The sequence below is a fragment of the Exophiala dermatitidis genome (assembly GCF_000230625.1).
Source record: "Exophiala dermatitidis NIH/UT8656 unplaced genomic scaffold supercont1.8, whole genome shotgun sequence".
Classification (NCBI taxonomy): domain Eukaryota; kingdom Fungi; phylum Ascomycota; class Eurotiomycetes; order Chaetothyriales; family Herpotrichiellaceae; genus Exophiala; species Exophiala dermatitidis.
The window spans coordinates 913082-933206 of record NW_008751653.1 but is presented as its reverse complement, the minus strand read 5'-3'; the positions used below and the strand labels follow the sequence as shown (position 1 = coordinate 933206).

Below are 20125 nucleotides of genomic sequence, written 5' to 3'. Positions count from 1 at the left end.
GGGTTTTTCCTCGTCCCTCTCGTTCTGTAGATTCGTGGAAGTCTCCGGATGCGATGCGCTGCGCTGGAGTGAATGGGGACCACACCGTCTCGGAAAAGTGTCCTGTAGACAAGTATAGGGGAGGTCTATTAGTGTAGTGTTTTACTTATGCAAACAACCACAGGTCAATAAGGTAGGCCGCGGAAATGAATGCTTCGTGTACAACGTTGTTGGTGCAGAAAAGTAGCAGTCTTCAAGTTGGAGATGGAAGAAACTGCGTCATTTCAGATTCACGAAGGGTACTGTATTGTCATTGGTAGGTAGATGCTAAAACACGTAACAGGCTACTTAGTAATAGTAGACTAAGGTGCCTAGTGCTGCTAATCCTAACACAATCAGGCTGGCAACGCTGCTGGATCTTGACTTCTCCGACAATAACCGCGGAGTAACCTGTTCATTCAACCCAACAACAACTTCAACTTAACACCTACTGCTGGTAGTAGATAGTTGTATCCTGATATTTGCTGTGGTGTTCATCGGACTCGATGGTAAGATGCCAAATGGAGCCATAAAACTTCAAGTTCAAGTTCATGGTGTGCTTCCTAGGACACCACGAGTACTCATATTTTTTGAGTTGTATGTATCGTGTTCGTCGTGTCTCCTTTCTACTATACAACCTCACTGAAATACCGTTTGCTCGTATGCCTTCCCGGTGACCTCGGGTCAGGCGGCAACGGTCCGCTATGATGGACAACGTGCGGGCGAAACACGGCGTCCACTGGCGGCATCCAGTCGTCCAAACCGAGCGGAAAATACTCGTATAGTTCATCAGCACTTTCCCCTTGCGCGCCGGGGTATGTCTGCTGGCCTGTAGCGGTGCTGGTGCTGATACTGGTGCTAGTTTTAGAGTCGACGAGGTCTGGTCGTGATGCAGGCAGTGTCTGAATCACAGAAGACGACGAAGGCTCCGAGTGATTCATAGGCGCCGGCGTGGAGGTTGGTACACTGGTCATGGACAGGCCGTGCGAATGTAGGCGAGGGCGACTGCCACCGATTCCGTTCCCATTATGGTTGACCAAACTACCCGAGCTGGGTTGAGAAGGGCCCGGGGATGCACCGTGATGGTGGGTGGTGTATGGCGTCCCTGCCGCCGGGCCGTGGCCAAGCGTAGAACCTGCCTGCCCTTGACCCTTGTTGACCAGTGATGGTGACGGATTTGACGTCGGAGGCCGAGACGACGGTCGCGAGCCCCCTTGCTGTTCGGCGTGAGGGAATGGACTGCCTTCGTCATCACTCCCAAAATGTAAGCTGAGCGGTCGGTTGCCGTTGGAGGCCATCTCTTGCGGAAAAGTAAACGGAAACGTGGCTCCTGGGGTGCCAAGTTCGGGTGTCGTGGGATCATGTGAAAATGTAGGCATGGGTGGAGGGTTCATGACGGCCGAGTAGGAAGGTGTGGGAAGGGGAGGTTCGGGGACGACTTGCGACATCCAATTGTTGAGATCGGTCGGGTCGGATGATTTCATGTCGCTGTTATTACTATTATTCGGATTGGCACCGTCAAACGGCACAATTGGTTGGGTCAAATCCTCAGGTGGTGTTTTGACCTTGGGCGCAGAAGTGACCTGCGGAACCGAAGTCTGGCTGGTTCCAGCTCTGGAGGTCGGTGGAAGATGTTTGCGGGCCGTGGAACTACTGCTCAAAGGCATGTCCTTGCGAGCGGCAAAGTTCCGGGGACTTCGTCCTCGAACAATGACAGGGCCCGAATGAGCTTCCGCAATCGAGATCTTACCACCAGTAGATAAGGATGCCATGATTTTCAGATGGAGCGTGAAATGTTGCTGCAGCTCTTTCCTTCGGCCGTTGTTGGCCGTGGCTATGCGGAACTGTAATCGCTTCCATTGAATTGGGAATGTCGTGTAATCGGTGTCGAGATCCTGTCCCGACATCTTGTCAAGCGGAATCGTGGGAGGTTCTCGTTCGGCCTTGTCTTCTGGTTTGGCCGGTTCACCCCCGGCCGGGGTCTTCCATGGCACCGAAATGATCTTGACGGCGTTGCCTTCCACCGACTCGGTTGCCGACACTGCCAATTCGAGCTCGTAGATGGGAATTCTGGAACCGTCATCCGTGAACACATATCGGAGATTCCGCGGCAGCGTCACGGAGCCGGTGATCTGAAAAAGATTTCGCCGATAGCAGGTGAGTTCGGGTGGCGGAGGAGGCGTATCAGCCGTTGCGGGCCATTGCGACTCGGCCAGAAAGAACATGCCGTGAAGTTGTGCGCTAATGTTGACGGAAGACCGCCGGAAAGAATCGTCCAGCAGCGTAAAGTTGTATCGGGGCATGGAAAAACTGAGATACTTGCTGTCGCGATCAATCGAGGGGCTCTCGGGCGCACCACCTTCTGTAGGGACCTGGTCGAATTGAGCCATCGTGCTTTCGGCGAACGGGTCTTCGAACCCGGAAGAGTAGCGCTTCAGCATGGCGGGATGTTGCAAGCCGGTTGACGGCGCAAAGCTGAGCTCATCGCCACTTTTGAACACTCCGTCAGAAAAAGACAGGAGACAGAGAAAGGCCTTTCCATTACTTACCTCATGTAGGGTTCGGAGTCAAAGTTGGAATACTGCTCTTGCAAATCCATGACCGACGGAACACTCATGTAGTCCAGGTTTTGTATATTTCCGCCCGTAAAAGGCATGGGACTGTGTAGGTAAGGCATTGCAAGAGGATCGTAACCGTCCATGGTGGCCGTGGCCATGTGTGAATAGAGGGTCTAAGTTTTTGGGTCGAGTGCGGAGGAAATGGCCGGAGTCGCAGTAATGCGCTGCAATGCAACGATGGAAAGACGGCGATCGAGGCGACGGGGCTATCGGGTAGGAGAGATTGTCGTCGTCGCCCGGTGCGGCATTCTCGAGAAATGGCGGAGGAAGAATCTGCTTCAGCGAAGGTTGCGCCACAGTCTCCGGGTTGAAAAAAGAATGGGATACAGATGAGCCGGGACGGGAAGAGGTTAATCAGCACAGACTCTTCAGACTGCGTGCGGTGCGAGTGGCAGTGGCAGTGGCAGTCGATGATTTGGTGGATATGACCTAAGGTAGACAAGCCTGAAAGACAGGTGAGTTTAAGCAGCCTGCAGTAGTTGGCCAGTAGCGGTGGACGCGGGTCGTCAGTGCCTGCGACCTTTTTGCTTGGGGCCGCACGATCGGCCGGAGGCCACTGCTAAGAGTGGATTTCCGGTGGGCTTGGGACGCTTAGGAGGCGTCTGAGAGACGGGAGGCGGGCCAGGTTTAGGCTTGATTGATTTGAGCTGCAGGGAGCGATGCGCCGCTGGTGATCGCAGACCGTTGGCTGCTTGGCAGACTGCTGAACAAGAGCAGACTGATATGCTCTTAATCTGTAGCAACCAAGTGAGTGGACTAGCAATTGTTGATGCTGGGGAGAGGGGAGGTAGAGAGCGATCACAGGATCTGCCAGGGTCAATATTGTACGTCAAGCAAACGGACAAACAGGGACGAGAAGTCGAAGCGCGCTGGACACGCTTGACAGCTATATAATATCCAATATAGTCGAGCATAGGCAGAGGTTTGGCTCCTAAGGCCATCGCCCGAGGCTCATTACTCTCACTGCTTGTGCCCTTATCCTGGCAGTCGCAGTCGCAGTAGCAGTAGCCGTTAGCTCTCACTGGCCTGTTATCCATGCATGTCGTGTCTCTATCTCCGGTCGAGTCATCTTGACCGTGCCAGCAGGGACGATCGGTTGTGATGGATGATGCCAATGCCCGTCTTGTGTCAGGGCTGCTGCAATTGAAGTGAGACTTTGATGCCTTATTACTATCGGCATGCATGTGCTTGTGCCAGAGACGAGACTCAGGAGACGGTGAGACTTGGATTGCACTGCCCGGTGGCTGGTATCTTTGGTGGTTCACAAGTTGTGGTAGGTTGTAGGTCGGTGGCTCTCTGGGTCATGGCTTACCACTAGGCTCCAGTTGTCGCTAGTCGCCCGCGGAATTGCCAATACTGTAGCAGTTAGTGCGAGACGGGCGACAGTGACAGCGTGCGGGCCCCTTGGGAGCACAGGACACTGGCATGGAAAATCGGCTGTAGCGGGCTCCTTAGGCGGTGGAAGGCAAAATAGCGGCCTTCCAGAAGAAAACGGGGGTGCCGAGGGGCCATTGCTCTGCAGCTGACAGGCAGCGCTAGGGAGAAAACTGCCAATGATGCCTGCAGTGCCTGGAGCCCACTGCCGTACAGCTAAAGGCAGATGGCCAGGATACACTTACCCTAGCAGGTAGGCATCGCTGACGAGCGCTGGCATGGGCTGCTAGTGAAACCAAGAGGCTAGGACTGCTCGTGCTGTCATTGATCAATCACCAATAGTTCCTCCCTAGTAGAAGTACCTAGGTTAGCAGTACCGGTAGGAGGATGCACAGAAGGATGCTTCTTGCTAGCAGGAAGATCGCCAATGCTCATTATTGTGCATTGTTGCCGAAGCCGTCATGTTTTCATCCCGTCCAGCTCGATTGCCGTTCGGCAGCACGGCAGCCTGATGTCACTGCTGAGTCGGCTACTTATGCGCATCCTGCCAGTGCCAGAGGTGGGGTGATTTATAAGAGAGCAGGAAGTCAGGGAGTACATAGTAAATTACTTGACCGCCAGTGCATGGATTCAGGCGCCGTCACACACCCGACACTGGCACTGGCACCACGACCCGTGCTCAGTCTTTCTCGCACTCCACGTCAAACACTGCAGGTCAGGTCACAATAATCAAGGTCAAGGGCACAACCACATGCCAGTAATCCTTGGTCCTTTTGTCGCTACCACTGGCTCGTCGACACCGACACCGACACGGCTCAACCGAACCAGATAAAGCGAAAGCTAATTTACCTGTAGTCAAGTCTGGCACCTAAGCTGCAGCAAGCCGTTCAACTCGAGAAGTCAACCCCGTGCCCACAATAAACAATCCCGTCCACATTTCCCACAGATTCCACTTCGTCCTGGCTCATATTTGCCCCGTAGTAATAAATAACTTTAGTTCTCAGCCCGCTGGCTACAACCGCTCGGGCAAGGAAATCGAAACATGCACCGAAGCATCCCATGGGAAGCCTAAACAGCGGTGCTAGACTCGATAAAAACTTAGCCCAGCCAGCCACTGCAGGCAAGGAATCACCTCGACGATTTGATAGGCCCTAGCACTAGCACTACAGAACTAAGGAGGATCCCCCGGGTCACGCTCCCTTAGGGCTCCCTAAGCCCAACCAAGTCAGCGCTCCCGAATGCGTGTCTTGTTCCGAACTGCCCCTGTCGGTGTTGGCATCACGGCGGCTGACGGAACCCGGCAGCACAGCATCCAGGAACTTCAAGGACCGACAGGATAGGCGCTAGATGGTCGGCTTTCCCTGCAGTGTATGGCTTGCCCACTCCGTATTCCTTGAGATGCCTGGTAATGTGGTTGTTGAGGGTGAGCACTCTTGCAGACATGGACGTACAATGTCCATGTGTGCCAGTGCTGGACAGAATTTAAAGTACCCCCTGGGGTGCAGGAACAATATATGCAGTCACATGACATGATTAGTCAACCTGCAGCCAAACACGGACGAGTTGCAGCAAAGTCAGCACGTGATTTGAGATTACATAATCATTTTGCCTGACAGAATAATAAAATCTCATTTGTATGGGAAAATTCTGCATCCTACATAGCATAATGCCGAGCTTTTAGTCTGACTGAGGGACCCGCAAATTCTCGGCGCTTACAAATAATTATTTCCACTGCACTGAATCTTACTGGCTGGCCCAGAGCAAAAACCAATTTGAGCCAACACGTGGTTCTGAACCTAGATCACATGACTAACTCCAACAATGACGGTAACAGCCTGAGGCATATGTATGTACATATATTCGGAGATGGCCTTAAACAACTGAACAACAGCAGCACCACTCCCTGCTAATTGTGCCATTGTGGCCTACTATACTGACCCTTGGTAGGTGCTTGTGGTCTAACAACACAACAAAGCCTTGTTAACAGATGTCGCTGCTAGGTGAGCTTTCTAGCTTACGGTCTTTGGTCTGTTTTACTACCTTCTCCCCATCATTGTTCCTCACTCCTCAGACACATACTATTCACGAGTTATGCGGTAGTGTATTCCAGCTGTCAGTGCATGAGTGATTCTCGACTCCCTTATGCTCTTTGAAGGCATCAAACAGAATAACAACATGGTTGTTGCTCGAGGCACGGAGATACGGATGGTCGGAGGGAACGGAACGGAGGCTCGGGGGAACTTTCGTCCTCGAGCAGCATCTGTTTACCTACATACATAGGGAGGTATGTACAGGCAGGCAGATGGCGACGAGAAGGGATTTCCATGAACTACCCTACACTTCCTCGTAGCTCACACGTCCCGTCTCTTCGAAGCGCCGCGACCGTCATCAGGCCTTCATCCAACTATTAGCACCCAACTTTTTCAAGTTTTGCTTTCCCATCGCAGTGACCATATCGTCTGCCATGGTCTCTCTGGAGCAGATCCGGGCTTCCAATTCGCGGGTGGGAACCAGTCTGCGGCCCGGGCTCGTGGCCGTTTTCGCCGGAGCAACTAGCGGCATCGGCGAGACGTCGTTGATACAGTTTGCCAAGGTCGCCGTCAGGCCCCGGATCTACTTCCTGGGGCGGTCCAAGGCGTCTGGGGACCGTGTGCGGGCTGAGCTGCAAAAGCTGAATCCAGAAGGAGAATACATCTACATTAGCGTTGACGTTAGCCTGATGAAAGCAGTCGACAATGTCTGCCGCGGGATCAAGAACAATGAGGATGCCATTAATATCCTGTTCCTAACGACAGGAACCATGGTTACCGGGAAAGGTATGTGAGTGGATGGAATCGGGGATCTAGCTATTACCAGGCAGGAAAGAATCAAGACAACCCTGGGGGTACGGCGTGGCATGGGTATGCTTGGCCGCTGGTGGAGGCAAGAAGAGACAAGGAGGACTTGCTGACTGACTTCACCTCATCGTAGACACTGACGAGGGGCTCAACTACCCGGCCGCCGTGACATTCTACGCGCGCATGCGCTTCATCGTCAACCTCCTGCCACTGGTGCGGAAAGCTACTGACCTCCGCCGCGTTGTCGCCGTCTTCGCCGCGACCAAGGAGGGCCCGGTCGATACGGGGGATCTGCAGGGCCACAATGTCCAGCTGTTGTCGCAGCGCGGCCACTTCAGCTCCATGACGACTCTCGCTTTGGAGGCCATCGCGGAGAAGGCCCCTGATGTCTGCTTCATTCATGACTTCCCGGGTTCCGTCAAGACCAACCTGGGAAAGGAGGTCAAATCCGCGACGATGATGGTCATGAAGGCCGTCTTCAAGGTCATCGGCCCGTTTGTCTTCCTCAATTTCGACGAGGCCGGCGAGCGCCAAGTGTTCTTCTCGACGAGCGCTCGCTTCCCTCCGAGAGCTCGAGGCGACGAGGATGCTGCTGCTGCTATCGCGGCTGGGGTGCCATTGCCACCGGGCGTCGGGGTCGCGCGAGGGACGGATGGCAATACCGGCAGCGGCGTGTACTCGATCAACATCGACGGCGAGAGCGCGCCACCCAAGGTCGAGCAGCGGTTGGCCAAGATGAGAGAGGATGGCACATTGCAGAAGGTGTGGGCTCACGTCGAGGAGGAGTTTGTTCGAATCACCGGCGCTGCGGCTATGTCTGTGTAGGCTCACCTGCAGCTCTGTCGTGACTTACTTTCATCTTCTCTCCTGGCCGGCTCAACTGTTCGTCCGTCCCCGGCTCGCAATTGTTATAGGAGGGCGGCATGCACTGCATATCTCATCCTTCACAAAGTATTCCTTTCCGGCTGTCTTGTGTTTATTTCTATAGCTGTTAGCTATCCGGGTAAGGCTGCGCCGTGCTGTGTGATGTCATACTTAAGCCAGACCATGACAGGGGCCGACAGCCTTATTTAGAGAGGAGATTCTATCAGACCATACTTGGACTGGCTATCTTGACCGGGCATACCAAGCTATACTTGACGGGTGAGATATCTACGCTATAATATTGAGGATGTGGAATTACAATAAGGCGTAGTACCGCGTCTCGGATACCAACCCATCCATCCTCCCATTCGTTCCCTCGGATCTTTCGGCCTTGTTAACTGATCTTGACACACCTTCGCGTTACCTTAGTTTTGACCATGCGTGCGCTTGCCCACGAGAGTAAAAGCTCCCACCATCCAAGTGCCCATCCTTCTCCGGACCGCGAGACACTGCACCAAGGGGCCTGTTATTGTCGATCCGGCCTGGAAAGCTGGTCATTCAAGTTCGCATTGCTCGTCCTCGAGGCACCTACTGCTGTACTAGTAAGCTAAGGTTTGACCTAACCTAACTACCTACAGTATTATTAGGTGCTACGGGGGAGTTCGACTGCTGGCTGATCTCCGGCTGAATACTCGTCTTCTCCAGCTTGTTCAATTTGTTGGGTGGAAGAGATAGAGCGACAGACTGTCCAAGACCTAACCGAATATTCCAACTCCTGTGCCACTCGAGCCTTCTGTTTCTCGCGCCGTCCCACGAAGCCGTTTGAGTCGTTCTACAACAAACAAAAGCGAGGTCATCAGATGGATGGATGGTGTGCCGCGGCACTGCTGCCCCAGTCAAGGCACGCCGCACACCCCGTAGTACTAGTTACTCGCTAAGCGGGCCACTCCACTCTCCCCGGGAACTGATACCCCGAACTCGTGCAAGATACTGTACCGAGCAAGCACTCCCAGTCTGTCTCCATCGAGAGCTCCATGAAAGTGACCCTCGTCACTACTGCAGAGCCTAACCAGCCCGCTTCAAGTTGCTAAGTGGATACATGGGCGATGGACTCTGCACAGGCTGCTTCAAGCTCTCCGTTTGATCGGTGCAAGTCGTCTCGTCCCCATTGGTTATTCAGTAGTGGCCTTCTCGCTTGTGTTATCAGGATTTGTCGAACCGGCTCAAAATGCTGTTTGGAACCGTCCCTTTAAATAAATTGTATAGACAGTGTCTTGAAACACAGGACCAGTTAGGGTCAGGACCGACTGTTGTGCGGCACAAAGCAGAGCGATTATCCGAGCAAAGTTCAAGACTCCGTGCTCCTGTCCCGCTTACTAAGGTACCCTATCCTCTTATCAGGGTTGAGCTCCGTGCCGCCATCCTTTGTCAGACACGGGGAGAGCTAAAGTAATATAAGTAGTTAAGCGAGCTAACGACTGGTTTGTTGTACCCTACCAGTAGTCGCCCTGAATAGACTGATACGGCCGTGTGTTCCTGTTCGTGTTCACGGTCAGCCGAGGCCCGACGTTGTAGTTCCTCATCCACTGTGCAGTGGTCACAAATGAAGGAGCTGGGAGTCATATGTCGCGCTCTCATTTCATTCTCCCCCGAGAGAGGCTGTAGTTCAGTCTTGCCGAATAGTATAGTTTGCCATGTCATCGTGGCACCCTGACAGGGGGGGTGGAGTGTGTGTCCGTGAAGGTGCTGGGGTAGGCATGTCTAAGGTAATAGCACGTCTCTTTTTGTTCTGGAATACTGGCATCAAATGGCAGCGGATGGATAGTCGAGATCATTGCATCCACGCTCCGGTCCGCTGCGCTCCTATGTGTCGCAAATGTTCGCAACTTGGACTTGTCCCGGAGTAAAATAGGTCGTGTCGACCGCTTCGGTTGGAACGGTGAGTCGGCCAAGGAGCTATCCATCTATCAAGCACTGAACGTTGTTGGCTCGTAACTGGGCACAGTATATCGCGGCTCTTTTCGGCGGTTGTTTTGTATGCTTCTTCAAATCCCGGGCACCCCGTGACTGGAAGGCTGTGAGGGTTAGAGGCCCATCTGCTGGAGGTGGACTGGTTCTTCACAGGTGTAATGTGATGCCCTTCCGGTTCTGGCATGATATCGGACGGGCCATTTACATAGTCAGGCAGGAAGGAGGCAACATGTTTTCCTTCTGGTTGAATTTCATCCTTCTTCCGACGCAGCAATTTCCTCCGACTTCTTCAACCTCTTAACGAAGAAGAAGTGGCCTCTCTTTCTGCTTTCGTTGCCCTCGACACCCAGCTCAAACGGCTTTAGGATCCGATCGTCCTGGCGGTCCGGGATACCTTTCTCCGGATGCGCGGACAGTTTCCGGGGGAATTCCTTGCTCCAATCGACGGGGGCCTTGCGTCTCCGTATTGTTCCATTGACGCCGACCTTGTCCTCCATTTTTAGGAAGTCTTGGACCGACTCGAGCGTAAATTCGCTCCGTTGTCGTGCTTCCTGCGTCTCGTCGCGCAGGGACACCAGCGGTTCCACGCCCGTCGTGTCGACCTTTTGGATCTCCTTGACGAAATGCAATTGTTGCTGTAGTGTTCGAAGCATGCTCGTCTGCTCCGCTTCGGTTCTCGGCGGCGGCAGCGCGGACAGACGTAGGAGGTGGTGGAGTTTGGAAGGTGTGATTTCGAACTGGTCGACTTCTTTCGGCTGAGCATCTGACGATGCTTTGTCTTTCTTGCTCGAAGCCTTCTTCTCAATATCTCCGGAGCGCAGCCCGCCCGGTTGCGTAGAAGTGCCAGTGGATGAAGGCCCGGCCTGCGGCGGCGGCATGAGTGAAGAGACCGACCATGTTGGGTTTCTTAGGAGAGATGCGATCTTGGGGTTGATTTCGATCGACTTGACGAGCCGTAATAGCTTATCGCGTTCAGGACTTGCCCCTGGTCCCGACAGTTCTGTCCGAATCGTCAATGCGCCCCTCGTGATGCGAGGCATGGTCGCTCCTCAGCGAAGGCCAAAGGAACCGCCTCCGGTATGTGACAGCTTTGGTGTTTGCTCACATAGACGTAGAGTCTGAATCTGAATCAACTTAGTAGGATAGAAGCATAGCTGCGGGATGTTTATCAGTTCAGACTCATGGGATCATTGTGAGAGCCGGAACAGACTGTTAAAGTTGCTGGCATTGAGTGACATTGCAAGTTGTCGTTCAAGTTGTGTTGATTAAAGCGGCAACACGGGTCTCCTCAATAACGCGGTGGCCGCTTTGCCTGCGCATCAACTCCAACGTGGCTCGCTGACGACGGGACCCCAGTTCATCAAGGCAACTCAAGTCACCCCGTCCGTCGTCTATACACTGATTGATGCGTATTACCTATTTCATACAACTACACGACTGCAATTGAGGTAGACGACGACAAAAATCTAATCATACCCGCGTCTGTTGCCGGCCCGCTTCTTGCCCCGCGCTTTGTCCCTTCCAAGGCATTGACCGAACCGCCGGCGATTCTCAAAACGATTGATCCAGCCGACGTCTAATTCATACCACCTGCTTCTACTCCTCCCTTTGTTCTGCAATCCCCGCGGAACCATACAGAGTACAACGGCACAGCCATGGCGCAAGATCCTCGAGCACTATTGCAGAAAGCCGACAAGGCGGCCCAGGGAGCCTCAGGCGGCTTCAGTTTCTTTGGCGGCCGGACCGAGAAATGGGAGAACGCCGCGGACCTGTATACACAAGCGGCAAATGCATTCCGGGTACAGAAACAAAGTAAGTAGTGACTAAACCACTGTCTGGTTTTAGGGCTATGCATATGCTATGCCCTGTCCAGCCACATACATGTCTATGTATACCCATGGACGCCCCGCCTACACCCTTCTGAGATATGGCCATTGACCAATTGTCGACAGACTATGAAGCCGGACAAGCATTTGAAAAAGCCGCCTCGATACAACAAAGCAAACTGAACGAGCCGGACGACATGGCCAACACTCTGACCGAAGCATTTAAAGTATACCGCAAAGACTCGCCGCAAGACGCGGTGCGGGTTCTCGCGGCCGCGATTTCGCACTACACGACCAAAGGCAACTTCCGACGGGCGGCCACGCACCAGCAAAACCTGGCCGAAGTGTACGAAATGGAACTGGGCGATCAGAAGAAAGCCCTGGCCGCCTACGACACAGCGGCGCAATGGTACGAAAGCGACAACGCCGAAGCTCTTGCCAACAAGCTATACCTCAAGGTCGCGGACCTGGCCGCCCTCGAAGGTGACTACCAGACGGCGATTGCCAAATTCGAGGCCGTGGCCAAGTCTTCCCTCAACAACAACCTCATGCGGTGGTCCGTCAAAGATTACTTCCTCAAAGCCGGCATCTGTTATCTGGCCGCCGGCGACTTGGTCGCCACGAAGCGTGCCCTGGAACATTACCGAGAATTGGACAATGGATTTGCCAGCTCGCGCGAAAATCTGTTGTTGATGGACCTGGTCACCGCCGTCGAGGAGGGCGATCAAGAGTCCTTTGCTGACAAGCTGTTCCAGTATGACCAGTTGAGCAAGCTGGACAAGTGGAAAACTACCTTGTTGTTGCGCGTCAAGAATGCTATTGAGAAGGAGGAAGAGGATTTCTCGTGATTGATGGCAACAAAAACAGAATCATGGTCACCTAACTGCTGATCAGCAAGATAGGCCCTGCCCAGTTCCGGCTTGAGCACCACTGACTTCGTCCGGCTCGGCTCGGCTTGGCTCCAATGCCTCCATGTGGTTTTGAATGGTTTCGGATGCGATGGCGCGTCCGACAGAAGAAAGCTTTGGGGATGGACAATCAAATCTATGATAACGTAGGAGTCATCGTTCATCCATTGGCGTTTGTTTTGTGGGCCTGTCATTCGGGACAGATGGGATGGTCGGGCATTATGCCCCTGGCACGATGATCACTAGTAGATGGAGGAGCTTCAGTTGTTACTACTTAGTAGGTATTGACAGACAGCGCTGGTTGAACCATGTTGACATTCAAGTCCGACTGTTCTACTTAATACCTACCTAGAGAGGACGGAGTAGGGGAGGACAGGCCGCAGCGAGGCCAAAAGCAAACCAGTTGCCTGAAGCTTTCAAAGTGTTACACTGGTCTACAGTGTTTTAGTACTCTGACATCCTAAGGTGGAACTTGACGCCGGTATGTGGCCCATACAGTAAATCTTTTCTTGCTCAATAACATCCAGAGGATTGATGCATTGTCAATCCGATTCTTTGTCCAGGTCCTGCTCATCCATGCATAAACATGAGGACGAATGCTCTTACTCTCCCGGCCGTGAGTAGTAGTAGGTAGGTACTTTATCTAAAGACGGACACCTCATTCATGCTCTTCATAGCAACGCCATGCATGCCATGCATTGGGATGGCTAGGCTGTCCGTCTGTTTGTGCGGCTTGATTTCCAATGCCGATGCCGTACCGATGCTGGTTGTTAAAATGCACATATGTACGTAGAGAGGACATCATTTTGGGACTGTTTTCCAAGGGCTGTATCGAACACACCCCTTCGGTGATTTATACCCTCCGAAAAAGGCCCACTGCAGTTATGAGAGGGGGTAACAGGTTTATCCACACTCTTGGCCTTGTAGAAATATTGACCTAACCGTGATTTCTGTCTGGTCTCTTAACACCATGTGAAGACGGGTTTTTTGCTCTTGACCGTCTCCAACCTCTCGACAATGACTTTCCGCTTATGTTGTTCCATGTCGCTGGCGGCGGCGTAGCCCAAGTCGCCTTCTAGATCGTCGCCCTCATAAAAGATTTGCGGCTGCTTGCCGCTGCGGGTGGACAACGACCGCTGGCGTTTGGAACTACTTGACTTTGAGTGATGAGAAGGCGGCTCGCCACCACGTCGGGGGAACTCGAAGCTGAATCTGTTCTTCCCGCCGCCCCTGGCACTAGGCCGGGCGGGGAGGGCGGCGGGCGTGGTGTTGTTGCCTAAGCTGTTCCTTGCTTCTTTGGCATAGTCTGTGGCATCGAAGAGCGGCATGTTGTTGTTATTATTGACGGGGGGACTGCTGGGTCCCAGTCCCTCTTCGTCAGGGCCAGCCCCAGCGGCAGAGGCAAGATCGGCGCCACTGTCCTCCCGTGTCAGGTCGAACCGGTTGGGATTCGGCAGGTCCGGGGTCAATGACCCCAAGAGATCATGTTGCGGCGCCGGCCTTGCCGCGGGTGGTGCAGATGCATAGGATGCTCCAATGTCCATTTCTTCCTGTTGTGGATCGTACCGGTGATGGGCGCGGCGGCTCATTTCAGTCGAGGGCATCCGCATCGGTATCGCCACAGGTACGTCGACCAGATCGTCCCAGACACAGACCCTGGTCCTTCTGGTCAGCTCGAGTGGTCCGTGGTCGTCCTGCTTGAGCGTCTCCACGACGTTCCACGCTTGGCCTTTCATGACCGCAATCTGCCGCGCGAACATGCTCTCCTTGAAGTCGGCGTCCAAGGAAAACACCCTGCGCAGAGCGAGCTGCGTTTGACTCCACCATGCTGTGGAGGTGAGAAGAGGTAGGAAATGCTCTCGAGTCTTCTTTGAGAACGGTTGTCCGATTAAAGAGACGGGGAGGAAGAGCCAGCCAAAGGGAAAACTCCGCCACTGCAATCCATGGTTAGTAGATACTACAGAATAGGATCTGAGAGTACGTACGGCATCCGGATGTTTCCATGGCCACGACAGACTGTTGTCAATGGCCCCGATTTTTATCGTGAGGTTGTCGTCTCGGGCATTTGAAGGAGTGCCGGACCGGCTCTCCATGGCCTCGTATCGACGATAGGGCCTCGACGTGTTCGATTCAGGTCGCCCTGGACTCACTGATTTCGGTCGAGGTGTGGCATCACCGTCTTGGCCCGCCTTGCCGTTGGGCTTTGGCGGTTCTACAACAAGAGTGACATCCTCCTTCTTCCAGTCAATCTTGATCATCCAGTTATCCAAACCCCGGTCAGTATTGCGCATAATATAATCCAAAATGACCAGCTTTTCCAGCTCCTCTCGGAAAAGCTGTTTTATCCTTGGGGTCCAGTGAAATCTGGGTGTCTGTTCAGGGGGAGGTGATAATACTCTGGGTGTTTCGTCGTCATCCGACGACTGTCCGCCACGGGCAGGGAAGCAATTGGACAGAGGCCTTCTCTTTCGCGTGTGTTCGAGATCCGCCCGGAACTCAGTGGCCTGGTCCGGCCAGGGATGCTCACGAAGGAATATGTTTGCGTCCTTATACCCTTTCAGGAAAACTTGGAAACTGCCCACTTTCGCGGGTAAGCTCTTCTTTCCGCCCCAGGTGCTTCTTCGCTCCCAAAAGTCGTAGTAGAAGGACTTTGAAGACAACCAGACCACGTCCGTATATGGCACCAGGTGCGTCCGCAACTGGCAGTCGAGAACATATGCGGCCGCCTCGGAAACATAAGACAAGTTGGGGATAAGGCATGCCCGGCCGAAGAAGAAGGGGAACAGATTCCGGTGTATCCATTTGGTCCACTTTGGATTCCTCGATGCATATGGCTCTTCATCTTTGGGTTTGAAAACCCCCACGACTTTTCCTTGGCTGTTTCGCGCAAAGTAACTGCCTGAGCTGCCCTGAGAGATCATTTTGGGATGGACTCCTTGTTCGATTGCCACCCTCACACTTTCCACAATCGCGTCAAACTCTGCCTTGGTCATGCGTTGCGTCTCCGAGGCTTCATAAGCAGCCAGCTCTTCCGCAGTATAAGGATGGACTCCCGGTGGGGCTTGAAAAACTGAATGGTGAATCTCCAATTGTTCTTCATCCTGCGTCTTGCCCTTGACTGAATTGATCTTGAATTTGGAGGCGATTTCCTCCGCCCATTTTTCTAACCGAGCATTTATCGCTTTGATGTCTACCCCGGACGAGTTACTCCTCATCCGTCTCGAGGCTCGTCTTCGATCGTAAGGCCCGGGGCGCATGTGCTCGCGCGGGCCAGGCTGAATTGAAGCATATCGAGTACTTAATGGGGTGTTGTTGTAGGTCTCATCGCCAGAATCTTCGTCGGCGAGTGGCCCATCTTCTTCGTCTGCTTGTGCGAGGCGGGCATAGCCTGAGGTTCCTCGATGACGAGGCATGGTGTTTTGATCTAGGGGGCCCTGACTGGGCGTGCGCTGGACGGTCTGATGATGCCTACATGCCGCGGTAGAACGATATTCAGAGCTGGAAGATGTCTGCGGCGGAAGGATCTAGCGTTGTCGCCTCGTAGAACATGTAAAGAATTCTAGGATTTTGTGCCACGTACGAGAAATGATTCAGACCACGACTCGGGCGGCCTGGACTGCAATGATGTCTCAGTAAGGAGGTTGCGGAGTCCTCATTGGTGGATAGACCGGTACGGCAGAGCACCTACGGCTGTGATGCTATCAATTAAACAGGCCCTGAACGACTGGTCCAGCCTTTCTCAACACCCCCCCTTTCTTTGTCCTTTAGGGTTCCGATTTCTCCGAGATCTCGGAACACCTCTCGGTCCGGTCAAAGGATGTGAAGCAGTTGTGCAGTCCGAGTCGCGGCGCTGTCACTGCCACTGTCTCATTCTTTTTACTCTTTCGTTGTACAGTAATGCCAGCCTTGAGTAGTCTGCGATGCGTGAGATCAAAGCCACACCTACCAGCCACAGCTGTGGCGCCAATCCGGGTCCAAATCTTATCGCGTTCGAGAAAGACGCGGCTGTCAATCTCGGGACACGGGGCCTTGATCTACGTTGACGCGTGACAGGCCTCATGGCCACTTTATTTCAGGGGTGAACGCCGTGTAAGATTGTGAGGCTCTTATGTCAGGTCTATCTCGAGCTGACTAGCATCGCGGGAGAGATAACTGTTAATCGTGACAGCTGCCATAATGGCTTAACGGAATCATCTTGTACTGCCATTCTCCAAATTTGACGCATACACGACTCTTGTGCAATCGCCCAGCGTCCATCGCTGCCCGTCAATTATCGATTGACGAGCGCGTAGAAACCCCGTCGATTCATCCGATAGACTAGACTGATGGGGCCTTCTGTGATAGCACAGCCGCGGTGAGAAAAAAAGGGAGGCGTACTTTTCGGTAGCCCGATCCCCACCGCGAGATTAGACAATTTCTTTTGCTTCCCCAGGTTTGCGAAGCGCCGAATCAGCGCCAACTACGGATCGCAGTTCGAGCCTGATAACCAGTTATACTGATTTATGTTCATGTCGCCTTCAGGAATTTTGAACGTTGTACTAGTCATGATATCAGTCGTGGGCACACCAATGCATGACCAGATATCCAACTGGCCTGGCAAACTGGGCCCCGGATTGCTCTAACTCTTGTACAACGTCAGGAAGTCCACATATCGACAGACGCGTCTCAGCTTAACCACGGCGCAATTAGACATCGCCACTTAGCCTGACGGGCGGGACCAATATTCTCCTTGCCCTAGGATGAATCCGTATTGGGTACAAGCAAAACCCGCGGACTTCCCGCCTATCGATACTCGATACTCGATACTCGATAACCGTTCTCTGTACCCTCACTGATCAGTCTTGCGAGACGTCCACTCCTTTCTAAAAGTGCCTTGTAATTGTTTCTTCTTTTCGCGCCTGGTTGTCGGCGGCATTCTTTTTCTGCATCAGCTTGATATAATTCTGTTCTTCGACTCACAATAATCACCTCCGCCCGCTTCATCTTTCCGCTGAGACCACGGTCAGGTCTCGAAGACATCGAACACGGCTTCCGCAGTCGCTCCCCCGCTCTTCCGGGCACCGCCCTTTGACCCTTCATACCGACCACCGTCCACGCCAGTACACGACTCGAGGCTTCGAGAATATCACCCGTCGAGCAGGGATTACCAGCGAGCGCCTTCGCCCCTACCGCAGTCGGGGGGCTTCGGCGGGAACATTACACGACCGTCCTCGACCAGTCTCCCTGGGACGGGCGATCTCTTCTTGCGCGGCCACGAAATTCCCCCACGAAGTTCGAGTGACAATGCTGGCAGACAATACCACTCAGAGCCACGACCAGCCTTGCCAGGCCTGGCGACACTGACGTCGCTCGCCGGGTCCGCCCCGCCGATCAGGTACGCTGTTTTTGCAAGGACATTTGTAGCAGAAGCAGGGGGACGTTATACTGACCTCGGGACTTTATATCATAGGGTCTTCTCAGGCAGCTATGCATCACCAACGCCTATGGGTTATAACAGCATGATGGCAGCGGTTCCGACACCCGGGATCGCAGGGAATACACCGGTACGTATAGTCATTTCCACGAACACTGTGAGATGGAGGATCCCCTTGCGATGAAATACCTGTGGTTAAAGACACCGTTCCGTTTCTACCTGCCACTTCAATCACAAGTCATACGGTATCTGCCAGCGGCAGTGGACTCTCGGAACGTCGAAGCGCAGTTGAGCGCCAAGCCACAGTCACGAGACCAGCGTTGAATTCGATTTGGAAGTCCAGCCTGAGTCAGCCACGAATCGGTCAGCCACACAGGCACTGCGCTGCACGCTGATTGACCCAGCCGCGGATCATAATTCGGGCTGCTTATCTTTTATCGCACGCATTGGCCGTCCATGTCCGCAGCTTCAACTTCTCGCACTTCTTTATCTTATCGCTGTGTCTGGCCCTTTGCAATCGCAATCGCATATCGGAGTCGTTACCTTATCACTATATCACAATCGATAACTGATTCCTCCCTTACTTTTTGTCCCTTCTTCTCTCCCGCCACGCCAGCCAACCATGGCTGCATCGTTGACTGGGACTGACCATAATCTACCCTTTTCACAGCCTGTATGTCAAAATTGTCAGACTTCTACTACGCCGTTATGGCGACGCGACGAAGCCGGTTCTGTTCTTTGCAACGCCTGCGGACTTTTCCTCAAACTTCACGGCCGCCCTCGGCCGATCAGTCTCAAGACGGATGTCATCAAGAGTCGCAATCGAGTCAAGACATCCAATCAAGGTCCTAAAAAGAAGGTAAGTTGTGTCGCGAAGTTCGCGGGCGCCAGTGCCAGGGCTGATATGTTGCAAGTTGGACCAAAATGGCCTTCCTGCCCACAATGGCCTTCCGGCCGCACAGTCGGATCTTACCACACCCCCAAATGGGACCAATGCGCACCGGCGCGTCTCACAGATGGCCGCTTCGGTAGCCTCTGATCGGTCGCATTCACCCATCTCACGGACAGGAACGCCCGGTGCCCATCATGATCCTAACATCGCACCACAACACCTGTTCGACGGCGTAGCTGCTACAACTGATCATCATTTCACCAACGGCTCTCCTTCCCTTCCCCCCATCAACCAACCCTCGCCGAACGCCGCCTCGCTCAACAACGAGCGACATCCTGAACAACCCATGACCTATGAGCAGCTTGTGGCTGCCAACACCAACCTTCGAACCCGAGTGTCGGAACTGGAAGTCATCACGATGGTATATTCCGACAACGAGAATAACATTCGCAAGGAGCGCGACAGAGCCATTCGAGAACGAGATGAGTTGAAGCGGAAAGTGGAGGAGTTACAGATGCAGTTAAAAGCAGTCAATGACCGGGGTCAAGAGCGAGAGCGGGAGCAGCAGCAGGAGGACCAGGAGCAGAAACATGAACAAGAAGAGCAGCGACCTACCAAAAAGCCTCGTTTGTCGTCGAACGAACCGCAAGGATGAATGAGTGACATGATGGTTTGCGATGGACCGAATAATTGTATGGTCATCGCCATGATACCCAGGTGCAGGATTATTTCGGTGTTGTTATGGAACTTGAAGTGAATGGTACGGCGTGCCAGAGTGTAATACTTAATATGGCCATGAAATGATTTGTGCCCGGCGTGGATAGTTCGGCGAATGCACAAACAAAAGGTACAACAGGTAGCAATTGGATGACAGCGGTTCCACCAGCATACCTCTGCCTTCTTGTCCGGACAAAGTTGTCATAATACTCTGTAGCGCCGCGTTCGGTGCTGGTGTTTGTCACCAGCTGGAGCACTTGAATGATAGCTAGGCATGGTCTCCAAGAGTTGCTCTAATCACCGTTCTGTTTATAGGCTGAGGCTGTCTTAGACAGGAACCCGTAATGTCGAACAGCAACGTACAGTCGTGGTATATTCAACTACCTACCAGGTAGGAAAATAAGGTAGGTTCCATGATATAGTACGGATCCGAAACTTACAACACTGTAGGTACAACGCGTGGGCTTGACCAGAAGTGTGGGGACGGGAAGATTACCGTGGGTTCACCAATAATGAATGGTACCCGACGCTGGCTGTTCAGCCGATCGTGTTCATTGTAGGGAATATGCCACTGGCGGTGCTATAAGGTGCAAAGGTTGATGAACCGCAAGCCCGGGGAGCCGGCGGTTCTCAGCCAGTTACTGGTACTGACACACTGTTCTTTAAGCGACGGGGCCATCGCCCAAG

General features: G+C 53.4%; 6 protein-coding genes across 6 annotated transcripts; 3 read left to right on the top strand and 3 right to left on the bottom strand.

Moving 5' to 3' along the window:
* Nucleotides 1-647: 647 nt before the first annotated feature.
* HMPREF1120_09077 (acid phosphatase) lies at nt 648-2719 on the bottom strand (the record flags this gene model as incomplete). The annotated part of the gene is made up of 2 exons (XM_009163354.1): nt 648-2508; nt 2568-2719. The coding sequence occupies 2 exons, from the start codon at nt 2717-2719 to the stop codon at nt 648-650; spliced, it is 2013 nt and encodes a 670-aa protein (XP_009161602.1).
* A 3172-nt stretch (nt 2720-5891) lies between these two features.
* Nucleotides 5892-8090, top strand: HMPREF1120_09076 (uncharacterized protein). Its single transcript, XM_009163353.1, has 2 exons — nt 5892-5953; nt 6011-8090. The coding sequence occupies exon 2, from the start codon at nt 7031-7033 to the stop codon at nt 7670-7672; it is 642 nt and encodes a 213-aa protein (XP_009161601.1). The 5' UTR covers nt 5892-5953; nt 6011-7030; the 3' UTR covers nt 7673-8090.
* Nucleotides 8091-9933: 1843 nt separating this feature from the next.
* HMPREF1120_09075 (uncharacterized protein) lies at nt 9934-10722 on the bottom strand (the record flags this gene model as incomplete). Its single annotated transcript, XM_009163352.1, has 1 exon — nt 9934-10722. The coding sequence occupies one exon, from the start codon at nt 10720-10722 to the stop codon at nt 9934-9936; it is 789 nt and encodes a 262-aa protein (XP_009161600.1).
* A 296-nt stretch (nt 10723-11018) lies between these two features.
* Nucleotides 11019-13406, top strand: HMPREF1120_09074 (uncharacterized protein). Its single transcript, XM_009163351.1, has 2 exons — nt 11019-11494; nt 11635-13406. The coding sequence occupies exons 1-2, from the start codon at nt 11338-11340 to the stop codon at nt 12354-12356; spliced, it is 879 nt and encodes a 292-aa protein (XP_009161599.1). The 5' UTR covers nt 11019-11337; the 3' UTR covers nt 12357-13406.
* HMPREF1120_09073 (phosphatidylinositol 4-kinase) lies at nt 13379-15829 on the bottom strand (the record flags this gene model as incomplete). The annotated part of the gene is made up of 2 exons (XM_009163350.1): nt 13379-14350; nt 14402-15829. 2 exons carry the CDS (start codon nt 15827-15829, stop codon nt 13379-13381), a joined length of 2400 nt encoding a protein of 799 aa, XP_009161598.1.
* A 1058-nt stretch (nt 15830-16887) lies between these two features.
* HMPREF1120_09072 (GATA-binding protein) lies at nt 16888-19737 on the top strand. The gene is made up of 3 exons (XM_009163349.1): nt 16888-17790; nt 17866-18688; nt 18744-19737. Exons 2-3 carry the CDS (start codon nt 18452-18454, stop codon nt 19374-19376), a joined length of 870 nt encoding a protein of 289 aa, XP_009161597.1. The 5' UTR covers nt 16888-17790; nt 17866-18451; the 3' UTR covers nt 19377-19737.
* The last annotated feature ends 388 nt before the right edge of the window (nt 19738-20125 follow it).

Excerpts from the sequence above, each read along its gene's own strand:
- HMPREF1120_09076 (XM_009163353.1), top strand. The coding sequence starts at position 7,031 with ATGCGCTTCATCGTCAACCTCCTGCCACTGGTGCGGAAAGCTACTGAC.
- HMPREF1120_09074 (XM_009163351.1), top strand. The coding sequence starts at position 11,338 with ATGGCGCAAGATCCTCGAGCACTATTGCAGAAAGCCGACAAGGCGGCC. Across the intron at positions 11,495-11,634 it reads ATTCCGGGTACAGAAACAAA|ACTATGAAGCCGGACAAGCA; the intron begins GTAAGTAGTGAC and ends AATTGTCGACAG.
- HMPREF1120_09072 (XM_009163349.1), top strand. The coding sequence starts at position 18,452 with ATGGCTGCATCGTTGACTGGGACTGACCATAATCTACCCTTTTCACAG. Across the intron at positions 18,689-18,743 it reads ATCAAGGTCCTAAAAAGAAG|TTGGACCAAAATGGCCTTCC; the intron begins GTAAGTTGTGTC and ends ATATGTTGCAAG.